The sequence below is a fragment of the Artemia franciscana genome, chromosome 1 (assembly GCF_032884065.1).
Source record: "Artemia franciscana chromosome 1, ASM3288406v1, whole genome shotgun sequence".
Classification (NCBI taxonomy): Eukaryota; Metazoa; Arthropoda; class Branchiopoda; order Anostraca; family Artemiidae; genus Artemia; species Artemia franciscana.
The window spans coordinates 16,387,754-16,402,077 of NC_088863.1; the positions used below are offsets into that span (position 1 = coordinate 16,387,754).

The 14,324-nt window shown below is 34.5% G+C and overlaps 1 protein-coding gene across 1 annotated transcript in view; it reads right to left on the reverse strand.

Moving 5' to 3' along the window:
* LOC136041620 (gamma-aminobutyric acid receptor subunit beta-like) overlaps window positions 1-14,324 on the reverse strand; it is a 76,512-nt gene that overhangs the window by 11,363 nt on the left and 50,825 nt on the right. The window contains exons 6-7 of the mRNA XM_065726656.1: window positions 10,261-10,386; window positions 87-383 (exon numbers count right to left, since the gene is read on the reverse strand). Coding sequence (XP_065582728.1) covers window positions 87-383; window positions 10,261-10,386 — 423 coding nt within the window. The remainder of the gene's footprint in view (window positions 1-86; window positions 384-10,260; window positions 10,387-14,324) is intronic.

Consider the following 14,324-nt stretch of genomic DNA (forward strand, 5'->3'; position numbering starts at 1 on the left):
ACTACTACTGTTACTACTAACAACCCACCTCAGCACCAAGCCGCCTGACGCCAACTCACTATTACGTGTTTTCAAAAATGTCTTACCAATTAACGACAAAAACATCGATGCGAAGCAAAATCCAAAAAACAAATCATGACCTCTGATGTACGGTGCCTTTGGTGTTTGCTTTTCAGCATAAGCCGTTATCATCAAAAGAGCAAGAAACGAACTAACGCCAATACTCAGTTTTGTCCCTGCTTCTCGTTCTGGCAAAAGGAATGCTAGCCATGATGAAACAACAACAATCAGCGCGGGAAGATAAATTGACAGAATTGGCAATTGAGGATACCTTGCTAGGTTCAATGTTACCCATGCGTTTTCATATGAAATGTTTCCCAAACCTGGAAAAGTAACACAAAAATAAAAAACGAGAAATCTTCAACACATTTCTAAAAATACAGCTAACTACAATTTAGCATTATATAAGTTAGAGAGCTATCTATGGTATATCTTTCAATAATATTTTTAAGTACTGTAAGGTTCATTGGTTAGGTCCAATCTGGCTCTCAATTGGTAGGTTGGTATAAGTATCCTCTAGTCAAACAAGCAAATAAAATGTGCTGAGTAATGGTATAATATCTGGATAGGAATCTGATAAGCCGAGATCTAGTCCTATGGTGTATTAGAATATAAAACAGTAAAAATAGTTAGGATTTTGGATTTTCTTTTGAATGAGAACACTTTTTTCTTTTTTTCTCGTGCTTATGGTTCATTACAACAATCTCTGCAGCGCTAATAGCAGTCTATGTACCTTGGCAGATATTTTTTCTAATGGATTTAAGTAAGGATTTTTTTTTGTTCATCAGGTAATTTAGATAGACTTCTGGCAAAACCTCAAAATCTAATACTGAAAATATTATATCCCAAGATAGGCGTCTTTGCCAGCTTCAAATAAACCTTTTGTTGTAATTAGTATTGTGAATAATTATGTGGGTCAGGCAAAGCCAAATTAATGTAAACACTTTTTGTTTTAGTAAAATATGTTTCAAATTTGGGGAGTGAGAAGGTCCCCAAAGGATATTCTTCTCATACTACACTTCAGCTTAACATGCAGGGTCTCTCATCGTCGATAGATCAATTAAGACAAATTATTTCGGAAGGACACCCTGATGTTGTTGCGTTGTATGAGACGTTTTTGGATTCTTGCAGTGAAATGCTATTCATGGCTACAAGGAACATATAAACCGATCCAGGATGACAAAAGATGGTTTTGCCATGTATATATCTAGTAATTTGCCACATTGTTTATTGTGATAAATCAAGAAATTGTGATAGTATTTTTTAATCTTAGTCATAGAAATTAGATTTGACTGTATTGATCAAACCATAGATAATATTTGTAGTTCTGCTAGTGGGTGCCACGTAATCAACTTTAAAATAAGATGCGTCAGAATTGCTAATTATCCAACATTACGACTGCGTAACCTACAGGAGCAGTACTTCAAATTAATCAAATGTTAAAATTAATCAAGCTAATTAGTAATCAGTAAATTGGTATCTAAGCCAATCATCATGGCTGGATGTATTGAGCGTCTTCGCTTTCCTCCCTTAGAACTGTTTTAAGACTCCTTAAACAAATTTTATGAAATAGATGGCTAAATCTTGCTAAAAATTTAATCGTTTGAGGGTTAAACAGAAAATTTCTGTTGCACAAGATCACCGCTCCTATAAAAATTACAAAAAAAACTCCTCTATATCTCTCCGTGAGACTCCATGACAAGGATATACTGCAGGAAATAAGAAGCATGAGAAAAGCATCTTGATCTTATAAATAATGGACAACTTTAAAATAAATTTGATGAATCCAAAGTCTTTAGATCCAGTTGGCTTTCTTTCAGCCCTGCTTGATGCTAGGAATCTATCATCTACATCCATCCCTACCCGCGTAACTAATGTTACAGTGTCCTTGATTGATAATATTTTCTCTACGCTTAGCTTAAAGGGGGACTCAATTTTAGTTACCGATATTTCTGATCATTTTCATTTTCTCAATGATATATTTTCCGTTTAGTCTTAAGTATGAGAAGATGATCCGGGCTCAAGTGTCTGATTCCTATTTTTTAAGTTTGATGAGAAAGAGCTATTTGTTATTGGTTCCAATTTGGCAGAACAATCACAAAGCCTGTTTAGTAATTATAAGGATTTTAATGGCACTTAGTATTCCAAGTGACACCAAGTGACCAAGTGACATACAGTGATCGCAAATTCTGTCGGTCTGTCGGTCTGTTCCAGTTTTGCAAAGTGTGGGCACTTTCAGATAAGCTAGAACGATTAAATCTTGTAGGCGTATCAGGGACCAGACCGAATTAAATTATAAACAGTCGTTTCCCCGATTTCACCATCTGGAGGGAGTGGGGGACGGTTAATTCGGAAAAATTAGAAAAAATGAGGTAGTTGTAACTTATGAAAGGCTGATTGGATCCTAATCAAATTTGATATTTAGAAAGACCGTATGTTTTAAAACTTTTACTTAAATCGTGGCCGGATCTGGTGACATTGGGGGGAGTTGGAGGGTGGAACTGGAAATCTTGGGAAACGCTTAGATTGGATTTATTGGGATGGAACTTGGCGGGTAGAATAAGCAAATGTCGTAGATCCGTGATTGATGTAACCAGACTGGATCCACTGTCTTTCGGGGAGGTAGGGGGTCCAGTGCTTGGGTGAGTTTGGTGCTTCTGGACTTGCTAGGACGACGAAAATTGGTAGGCGTGTCAGGAACCTGCACAAATTGATTTGATAAAGATGTTTTTCCCGATTCGACAATGTAAAAGGCTGTAGCAACAGGAAAAATTAGAAAAAATGAGGCGTCTTAACTTAAGAGTGGGGATCTTAATGAATTTTGATATTTATAAAAAACTTCGTGTCTCAGATATCTTATTTTAAATCTCAACCGGCGTCAAGCCTCTGATTTTCTTTTCAAATCAATCTATTGATTCTTAGAATTTTGTTAGAGCTCATGCCAAATGAGCTCTTAGCTCTTGTTCTTGTTTACTTTAGTCCTTTTATGGGGCCAACAAAGAGCCTATTGTGATCATTTGTAAGGTACCACTTTCTAACCATTGGTCTAAAGAGATTTTTTTGAAGCCATGGATCACATTAAAATTTCTCAAAAGCTGGAGATGGAAAAGTAGTCTTTTCAAGGAAATCAGTCCACTGCATTCTTAGCGATTGTTATCCGTCTTTCTCGGTTCAAAATTTATAGGAGCATTTGCAATTCCTAGGGTAGAAAGCTAATTTTCTATTCTCTAATCTCTTATTCTACATGTTGCAGTGTTATTCGTAAAACTTGGAAGGTTATTCTGGAAAGTAAAACTTGGAAAGCTTGTTACGTAATATAGTTTCTTAGAGTATGCTGGTCAAGATTCAAACGTACATGTTACGCAACAGTATCTTTGATTGTTTAAAAAACTCACGAGGGACAGATAAAAACCTTCAGATTCTGTTAGTGGGGGATCTTCTAGATGCTGGGCCTTGGTGAAATATTTTCTTCAAGTCATTTTTCTAAAGACGTTTCAAAACATTTCATGACGTTTTTGAGACATTTATCTTCAAGGGATTTTTTCAAGACGTTTCAAGACATTTCAAGACGTTTTTTAATACGTTTTTCGTTAAGATATTTTTCTTCAAGATTTATATAGTCTTTTCTGAATAGGAATTATTTACTTATGTTGAGGGTAATGGAATCTTGTGGAACTTGGTAGATTTATTCGGAATGACAAAATCTCGCATGATTTGTGTTTTCAGGAGCCTGCGAGGAGTTCAAACACTTAGGGTGCTACTTAATGGCAGTGTAAAAGTGACTTGTATGTAATGACAGCACAAACATGGAATGTTACGTAATAACGGCGAACATGTTGGTTGTTACGTAATTAAGAAACACACGTGGGATATTATATAGCACTTTAAGAGACTTCATTTCCTATCAATGAGTTTTTTTGCAGGGAACCTTTATACTCCAAGCATTTTTGTCCGCATTAGGATTCGAAAGATACTTAAAAGAGTGCTAGACAGATGGACCAAGAAACAATTTCTAGTATTATTTTTTGGGGAATACTTCACACCGGAGACGTTTCGATGAAATTATGGATTACATTTTCCCTGTGTTTGTAATAATTGACATGTAGGAGGGAAAATTGATAGATAGAAATTGGTTACAATTGATATTCACCTACTTGTTAGGGTGTTATTAATTTTCTAACATGACTTAGACAAGTTAAGTTAGCTATTGAATCAGTGAGATAACCCATAGAATTGACCTTAGATATTTCATTACGTAAATCATAGCGCATTGAAGATTCATTCTGGAACAAGAAAACGAAAAAATGAATAAGTTTTACTAATAAAAAACACTATAAAAATCATAAGATCATGGGAAAAGCAATTAGATATCAACAAACGGAAAAAACGTGAAAAAAGATGATATAAGATAAAATATAAGCAAAAATAAGAATTAATTAAAGAAATGCAGGGACTCTAGCAACTAGTTCCTTGGGGAAGGGGGAGGTTGCAATTAGAGGTATATTTAAGCAATATTAAGAAAGATGTATGGGATTTTTTTAATGAGATGCTCCTTTTCTTTGAGCCAAGATTATGCATTCTTTCTTTATAAGTGCATCTTTGAATAGTATCTGTCGCCCTATATCGCATAATCTTGTTAGACATAAATTTAAACCACAATAAGAGATATTTTTTAGATTTTAGAGTTTTAGATTTAAGTCCCCTTTGTCGAAAAAAATATTTTTACACTCTCGAAGTCAAATGAAAATGTCTCCTTTTTCCAAGCCAAGAATATTCATTCCTGGTTGACAAGCACACGTTACAATAATATTATTCTTTGTATTTAGCATAATTTTGTTAAGTAAATAAATTTTATTTAAAAAATTTAAATAAATTTAACCCACATTTAGCGATATTTTTGAAAGCTTTTAATGAAAAGACCCTGTTTCTGACTGGGTGTAAGATTACAGTCCCCCTTCGTCAAAAAAACTTTTACCGCCTTCCAAGATGTTAATGAAAATGTCTTGTTTTAGTGCCGAGACTATGCATTCCTTGTTGACAAGCGAACTTTTGAAAAATGTTCTTCTTCGTGTTTTGCATAATCCAGTTAGAGGTAAATTTAGTCCACATTGAGATATTTTAAGAGCTTTTGTTGAAATACCCAGTTTCTTTGACGGAGTTTGTATTTCATTCCTCTTTTGTGGAAAATTCTTTTAACACCTGTGAGATTTTAGTGAAAACGCCACGTTTCTTTGAGCTAAGACTATACACTCCTGATTAACAAGAGTAAATATGAATAATTGTCTTTTCGTATTTTGTATAATCTCGTTAGAGGTAAATTAAACATAAATTGAGAGATATTTTTGAGAACTTTTATTAAAAATGACCTGTTTCTTTGACTTTGTATAAGATTTCAGTCATCCTCCGTCGAAAAAGTGTTTAACACCTCCTGACGTTTCAGTGAAAATTTCTCATTTCTTTGAGCCAAGACTATGCATTCAAAGTTGGCAAACACACCTTTGAATAAAATTTTCCCTCGTAGTTCGATAATCTTCTTAGAGGTAAATTTAAACCAACATTAAGAGATACTTCTCTTAAAAACATTAAGAGAGCTTTTAATAAATATGCCCCGTTTTTTAACTAAGTGGTAGTTTTGAATCCCCCTCCGTCACCTCCCAAGGTTTTAGTGAAAATGCCTCGTTTATTTGAGCCAAGACTATGGCCTGGTTGACATGATTGACAAGCACATATTTGAATAATATTCTTCTTTTCATTTCGCATAATCTTGTTAGAGGTAAATTTAACCAACATCTAGAGCCGTTTTTAAGAGCTTTTAATGAGAGTACCCGCCGTTTCGTTGAATGAATGTTAGACTTCAGTCTCTCTCTGTCGAAATACTTCTTTTAATATTTCCTAAGGCTTTATTTAAAATGCTTTGTCTCCTTGAGCCAAGACTATGCATTCCAAGTTGAGAAGGGCACACCTTGAACAAAATTCTTCTTCATATCTCGCGTATTCTTCTTAGAAGTAAATTTAAACCACATTAAGAGACCTTTGTCTGAGCTTCATGAAAATGTCCCCCTTTCTTTGACGGAGCCTTAGATTTTAGCCCCCTGCCAAAAAAGAAATTCTTTTAACACTTCATGGGGTTTTAATGAAAATGCCTCATTTCTTTGAGTCAAGGCTATGCATTCCTTGTTGACATGCGCAGATTAGAATAATGTACTTCTTCCTATTTCGCACAATCTCATTAGAGGTGAATTTAACCCATATTAAGAGACATTTTTTCGAGCTTCTAATATAAATGACCCCCGTTTCTTTGACAGAGTGTTAGGTTTCAGGCCCCCTCCGTCGGAAAAAAAACTTTTATTGCATCCCCTGGTTTCAATGAAAATGCCTCGTTTCTTTCAGCCAAGAGTATGCACTCCTGGTTGAAATGTGCACACGTATAATCTCATTACAGGCTAACTTAAACCACATTGAGAGATATTTTTGACAGATTTTAATGAAAATGCAATCTCCTTGTCACATTTGACAGACGAATTTCATGGGAATCAAATTCCTTACGAATAGCCAGGAATATAACAGCGGGAATAATCCCAATTCTAAGGCAGAATGTACAAAGTTCAAAAGGGTAATAAAAGAATATTCAGTGGAGTACTTCATTTAGAAACCGAATTGAAAATCATGAAGAAAATGTTTAGAATTTAGAAAAGTGATGAGACGAGAAAGCATAGTCTTTTCAAAGATCTTACTAAATACTAATAAAAATTGAAACTAACCGATAATTTGCTAGGTTATTTCTTGGTCTACCCCTATGCAAAACATCAGTACAAAAACGCTGAGAGCATCCAGAAATATTCTAAATTTAAAAGATTGACTAAGAAGTTTTTTTTAAAGGCAAAATTATTGAATGAAAAATAGATTGAATTACCCTAGTAGGAATAGACGCTGAACCAGCTGAAAACAAATTTTTCAAGTCAATAACATTATTAATAATTTCACTGGCTGTTGCTGGGTCTAGAAACATAGGCTTAAAACAAATTGGCCCGTTGATTCTGCATAATTAAAAGGTTCAATAACTGTGCCTTCCAGGATAACCCAACCCCGTAGTCCCTGGAAAAAGGGCAAAGAGTGACGTAATTTGCCAACTGTTCACATATGATATTTGTTATTGGGTAGTATATGACTTTTTTTGGGTGGGGGAATCTTAGGTTGGGTATTATATGCGGGGAAAATTATCCAGCGGATATTTTACACGGGAGGGAGAGAAGTGATTTCCTGGTATTTTTTGAAAAACGGTCAGACATTATACAGAAAAATAAGTTTTTTCAAATTAAAGTAAGGAGCAATATTAAAACTAAAAAGAACAAGAAACTATTTCATATATTGGGAAGCTGGCCCTTCCTCAACTTTTGCTCCTTACGCTAAAGTTAGAATGTTTGTCTCAGTTCTTTTAGATGGACTCCGGGAACACAAAGGCCGTTGAATCTGAATGAAAGTGTTGTTAAGAACTTTAAGATCTTAGCGTAAAGGACAAGAGTCCATGAAGGGAAGTTGTCTCATATACGGAATTATTCCTGTTCGTTTTTAGTTTCGATGTTTCTCCTTACTTTCAGATGAGCCAACTTGTTTCTTAAATCTTAAATCATAAAACTTATTATTATTTTTTTTTAATTGCTAAAAAGACTGGAGAATTTCGCACCTCTTTAACGAATGTTTAAGCCTTTTTCAAAATTATGCAATTGTTTGCTCTAATAACTCTTGATCAACAAATTTAAAATTGAAGAGTTTTGGATATTAGAATATAAGAAAGTAGATTCTGTTGACATGTATTTGGTAATCTGTATTTTTGTCTTTATTTGCAGTTTGTACTGAAAAGGCTCGTACTTTACTTATATGTCGCAAAAAACGACCTGTTGAATTTAGGCATTTCCTAAATTCGAGGAAAGCTGTAAAACCCTGTCTTCATTATAGTACTTTCAGGCCGAGTTGGATAAGTAATAACGGCTTTTTGTCCTTCGAAAAAAACAGACTTTTCCGAAAAAGGAGTGAAATAACCCCGATTGCCTTTTTGAGCCTTAAAAAGTAACAATGGAGACAGAACTGCCTAGAAAGGATAAAAGCACAGACGACTTTGCCTGAAAAACCCATAATAAAGTCACGGCCAGATTCCCCATTTGCCCTCTACGTTCATGTTTAGTTACAACATTCTTCGAGAACGATCCGTTCCTAAAAGAGGTTCGAAAAGACGTTCCTAATTCGAGAGGTTCCTAAAAAAAAGAGTAATAATGCTTAAAGTAGTTCATTAAGTTTTTTCAAGTTTTGAACTTTTTTCGTTTAAGAAAATTAATGGGGTTTAGAACCGATTTTTATAGTCTAAAATTAAATTAAGTTAATGTGAATGCAGTATAGAAGAAAGTAATGATGAATATAGAATTTAAAGAAATTAAACTTAAAAAACTTAATAAGGGCGTGAAAGAAAGACTGAATATTGGCTTGCTATGAAAGGGTTTTGAGACTTGACTTTCTCCTTAACTAGTCTTGGTTACCTTACGGATGCCATATAGAACATCTATCTCTAATATGGGGATAGAAATATCAATGTTAAATCCTTTGGCAGTTGTTTTCAAGTTTTTAAAAGCAGACATTTGCTCCTTGTTTTTTTTTAGATTTTAGGGCACTGTTTTCAATTGGTAGGGTATTTTTAAAGGAAATTAATATATCTCTTTTTAAAAGAAATTTTATTTGAATTTCTGAATTTTAACGTAAAAAATCATTGAATTTAAGTACAAATTACATTCAAAAGCATAACAACTGAATTTTATTATTCCGTATATTCTAATCGCTTCATTTTTGCTTCTTAAACCCTCCAAATATTTGACCAAATCACTGAACTTTTAGGCGGGGAACTTTATTGTTCACAAAGACTATTTTCCAGGATAAAAAAATGGAAAACTTGGAAATTTTCTCTTAAGTTTATTTTTTTCACTGTGCTTTCATTCTAAAGGACAGCTACGGTCCCCAAAGCAGGGGAGCTCTTACTGGGAATCCTACATAATATAATTTTTTAAGCACATATTGTTGATTTCTTATGTACTCCATCAACTCGCATAATTTTTTATTGTAAGCAGCTCTCCCCCTCTCTATATTACAAGAATTTCGGCTGACAAACCCATTTGGTGTTTTACTCATGGGGAGAGGGCAGGACTAATTTTAACTAGTATCTAAATGCTCTTAAAGTAAAAATTAAAGTCAAAGAAATGGTGTTTCAGTATTAAATGATTTCACTAAAAAATTATTGTCTCTAATCTTAAATTATAGTTTTAATTATATACTATTCAATGGATGATTAAAATCGATGTTTACATAGAGCAAGGATCCCAAATTTTTCTAACTTATTTACTAAATAAAAGAAATATAAGTCTAGCCCAAGTCACTAAATATGAATCCTAGTCTACCTCAAATCACGCTGAGTTGATTTAGGAGCCTCTTAGGTTTCACCTTGAGGCGGAGTTTGTAAGGATTTCTAGGCTGCAGTCTTTCAATTGGATCTACGAAAAAAAGGGTGAAATCATCGAAAGCATGAAAGCAAGAGCTGATTGCGTTGAGGTGAAAAGCTGCTATATTCAACTATTTTTAAATTGCCATGTTTAACCGTGTATTAACACTGACTTAAGACAGCTGCCTGCCTTGGACTGACTGGAACTGTCAGATTTAAAGACCTTAGCTCGACTCACACTCTAGCCAGAACAATGTTTACACGTATTGCTACTTGACTTGAAGTCGTGATGACAACTCATTGCAAACTCAGGTTGAAATGACTCGGGTACAATAATGTTAACTTGATTGAAGTTGAGCCATTGTTATGTGGTTGAATACTTTAAAAAAACTAATAGTAAAAAATATGGTTAGTGACCCAAATATTAGTATGGCTTAATATACGACGGCTGTACAATGTTAATTTTTTTTTAGACTAGTCCTTTCAATCTTTTTCAAATTTTAATGTAAACTAAACTTTATGTGTGAGCTTTATATGCTTTTTCTTCGTCAAATGGTTAATGTAGAGCATAGGATGGCTTAGAGCTCAGCACGCTAATAAAAATAGTATATTTCTGGACATTTTGATTTATTTTACAAAGTGTTTTAACTAACGTGATAAAGTTTTTGATCAAGATAGTAGCGGGATACACAGAATAACAAAGAGTACCGAGGGCTTACCTAAATCGTACATTCTTGTAGCTGCACCAACTTCAATTCCCAATAGCTTAAATTCAGGTAATTTCGATTCAAACAGTATCTTCTGCCTTAACCAATAGAATTTTAAAATGCTACTTGAGTAACTATCTAAAAACAAAGAAGAAATGAAAAAAGAATGTTAAGAATACTAGTCAACCTTTCCCGTGTTCTTCTCGTCTCAAAAACTAAAAATGAGATCAACCTGCATACCAACGTAAGTGAGGCATTGCAATAAAGACAAATAAACTGTTCACGACCAGACCGTCATCCCTAACCCGTTCTAAATGGATCGTTCTTCATCTCCCGAATTCACCCAAGGAAACTCTAGAAGAAGCTTACTAATGCTAAGCTGAAAAATAAACTCATCTCAACTGGCATGATTGACATATGAATGGTTTTAGACCCTAAAATCAAAGTTTTTCAATCAATTGTCGACTGAGAATGGTACAATACTCCATGGTACATAGTCCAAATTGTGACAAATGTGTTGGAACATCAATAGTAATGATTAGCGGCTTCAAAATTTGCCCTTGTAATTGAAAAGTGCCATCTAAGGTAGTATAATGTACTATGTCTTACCTCTTTGTAATCTATTTATAAGTTACGTAAACCTTTTACTAATAAAAATATTCGTAAAAAATCAAAAGTTCTAGTTGCCTTTTTAATTAACCAAAAAATCAGAGGGCAACTAGGCTTCCTCCCCCGCTCTTTTTTTCTCAAAATCATTCGATCAAATTATGAGAAAGCCATTTAGCCAAAAAAATAAAATGCGAATTTCGTTTTAATTATTCCTCTGCGGAGGGCCAAAATCAAAACATGCATTGATTCAAAAACGTTCAGAAATTAAATAAAAAAAAACAAGTTTTTTTAACTGAAAGTAAGGAGCGACATTAAAACTTAAAACGAACAGAAATTACTTCGTATATGAAAGAGGCTGCTTCCTCATCAACGCCCCGCTCTTTACGCTAAAGTTTTTTACTGTTTTAAAAAGAAGAATTGAGAGAAAGAGTCAAACTTTTAATAGTTGAAATTACTAAAAATACTTTAGCGTAAAGAGCGAGGTATTAGGAGGAGGTAAGCCCCTCAAATGGGTAATAATTTCTGTTTGTTTTAAGTTTTAATGCTGTTCCTTACTTCCAGCTGAAAGAACTTTTTCATATTTATTTTTTCATTGTTTTTTTATTTAAATAATGCTAGTAAACCCTGCGCTCCCTTCATGGAGATTTTCTTCCCCCATGACAAATTATCGATGGAAAGTTCCCCCAGCATATCCCCCTCATCTCAACCCCTCCCTCAACCAAAAAAATCCTCCTGAAAACGCCTGTACACTTCCCGATAACCATTACTATATGTAAGCACTGGTCAAAGTTTGTAACTTGTTGCCCCTCCCACGGGGACTGTGGGGGAGTAAGTCGTCCCTAAAGACATAGTTTTAAGGTTTTTCGACTACGCTGAATAAAACGGCTATCTCAGAATTTTGATGCGTTGACTTTGGTAAAATAATTAGCGTGGGAGGGGGCCTAGGTGCCCTCCAATTTTTTTGGTCACTTAAAAAGGGCACTAGAACTTTTCATTTCTGTTATAATGAGCCCTCTCACAACATTATAGGAAAACTGGGTTTATACGATTACCCCTGGGAAAAAAAAACAAAAAAACAAACAAACAAATAAACACGCGTCCGTGATCTGCCTTCTGGCAAAAAATACAAAATTCCACATTTTTGTAGATATGAGCCTGAAACTTCTACATTAGGGTTCTCTGATACGCTGAATCTGATGGTGTGATTTTTGTTAAGATTCTATGATCTTTAGAGGGTGTTTCCCCTTATTTTCTAAAATAACGCAAATTTTCTCAGGCTCGTAACTTTTGATGGGTAGGACTAAATTTGATGAAACTTATATATTTAAAATCAGCATTAAAATGCGATTCATTTGATGTAGGTATTGGTATCAAAATTGCATTTTTTTAGAGTTTTGGTTGCTATTGAGCCGGGTTGCTCCTTACTACAGTTCGTTACCACGAACTGTTTGAAAAGCGTTAGTACATTACTCCAATTCGCATTGTGTATTTAGCTTAAAAAGTAACGTAACTGCTTTCTGGCTTCTTCTAAGTACATGGATAAATTAAATAAACTTTATCCATGTATTTTTATGTGTCAAAACTTACTGCTGAATTTTGCCAATAAATTTTCCGGAAATGAATTTGAGTTTTATTTTTTCTAAGTTTCTAAAGTACTTTTCATGCGTAAATTCCCCTCACTTCTCAGCGAAACTAAAAAAAAAAAAAAACATAACTCAAATAAAATCGTCAAATTTGAAAAATCCAGGTATTTTCCACGGGTGTGTGGGTATTTTCTGGAGGGTACTTTCCGTTTTTTTACCACGGGGGGAGTAGTTTCCGCGGGGTGGGGGGATTGTCCGAGAGGTATTTTCCGCAGGGCGATATTTTCAGGGGGGTATTTTTTTCTTGGGGGGGGGGGGGGTAAACGCCTAGAACCTTACACTGCAACTGACTGCTGCTCAACAATATCACGACAAAACCCTATATGACCCAGTAGATGTCCTTCTTCGGTAAAATCAATCTTTTGTATAAAGATTATAAAGCTCCAAACACACTTCAATCGATAAGACTCAAGTTAGTTGGGATTGAAGGTTTTCAGGTTTGGGATCATGTTAGTTCTATTAGGTTGGAAAGTGGGGCTTTTACCGATAAGCTCAATATCAAAGCCACAAAACGGAGTTTTAGCATATGATGGAAGCTAAACACTAGCTTCGCTGCTTAGGAGAAATTTAATAAAATATATATTGATACTTTTAATCATATTATAGGAATCACTAATTGAGAGACATTTTCCCCTAATGTTTCTACATATAATGCTGCATAGATGACCACTTATCCTATTAAAACACTTACAAATTCCATTTGACAGCGCTATTATAAAAAAAGCAAAAAGAATCATCATAAAAACAAAGACAATAATCTGACACTTGATATTCTTCCCTAACCAAGCACCTCTAACTTAATTAAAGCACCTATGTAAAGACTGAATCTAAAAATTTTGACGGTGAAATTCTAGTTGATTGACTTTTGGCTATCTTGGAAAGGGGTTAGGTTAGGAAAATGAAACTTTCAGGGATGGGTCTAAAGGCTAAAGTATGTGCCGGGAAGGCATTTTGAAGTACATTCTCTACTCTTTCTCTCTTTAGAGGGCCCTGAAATTTGCCTACATGACAGATCTATACCTATTGAAATTTGGACAAAGCAACATTTTAGCTTAATTTTCAGTTACCAGTTGCCTTGTCTCTGCCTTTAGTTCTGAAAATGCAATTCCTGTTATTTGAGCAGAATTCTGAGCCATATCAATGTTTTTTTTTTTCAAAATTTAGGAAATGTATTTGCATATCTTTAAAACATTATAAATTGGGATTGAGCAAAGCTGTGAAGCTGAAAACAATTTTGTTGTACTTCATTCAAGCAGAAGATCTATTTTGTAAGGTTTCACTTTTATGACACACATATTTTTAAAGGTCATCAAAGATCAAGTCCCTCTAAAGGGAGAAGGGGTAGAGGTGGGTACTTCAAAATACCTTCCCAGGACATACTTTAGCCTTTAGACTCATCCTTGAAAGTTTCAGTTTCCTAACCTAATCCCTTTCTGAGATAGCCAAAAGTCAATCAACTAGAATTTTACCAATTTTGACAACGGTTTTTTGACGTGAAGATGTAATGAACAAAAGAACAAAATGAAGCAAGCAAAGGGGTTTGACACTCTAACTATTTTTTAACAACAAAGAGAGATAAAACTCTACAAAAAAAAACCTCAAACGAGACGACAACCAGTAGAGAGGAAAGACTAAAACATCAAAGCAACTGATTTTGCATCATCGAAGTTGTTCTCATTGAAGTAACTCGAATAGCTTCTTTTCCCTACGTGGATAAGTAGCGACAATTGTATTTATTATTATTGGTGGTGGTTTATTTGTTTTTAGTTTAGTTTTCTTTTTATCTTGTGCTGAGGACGCCTTGTTTGGATACAGGCGGCGAAA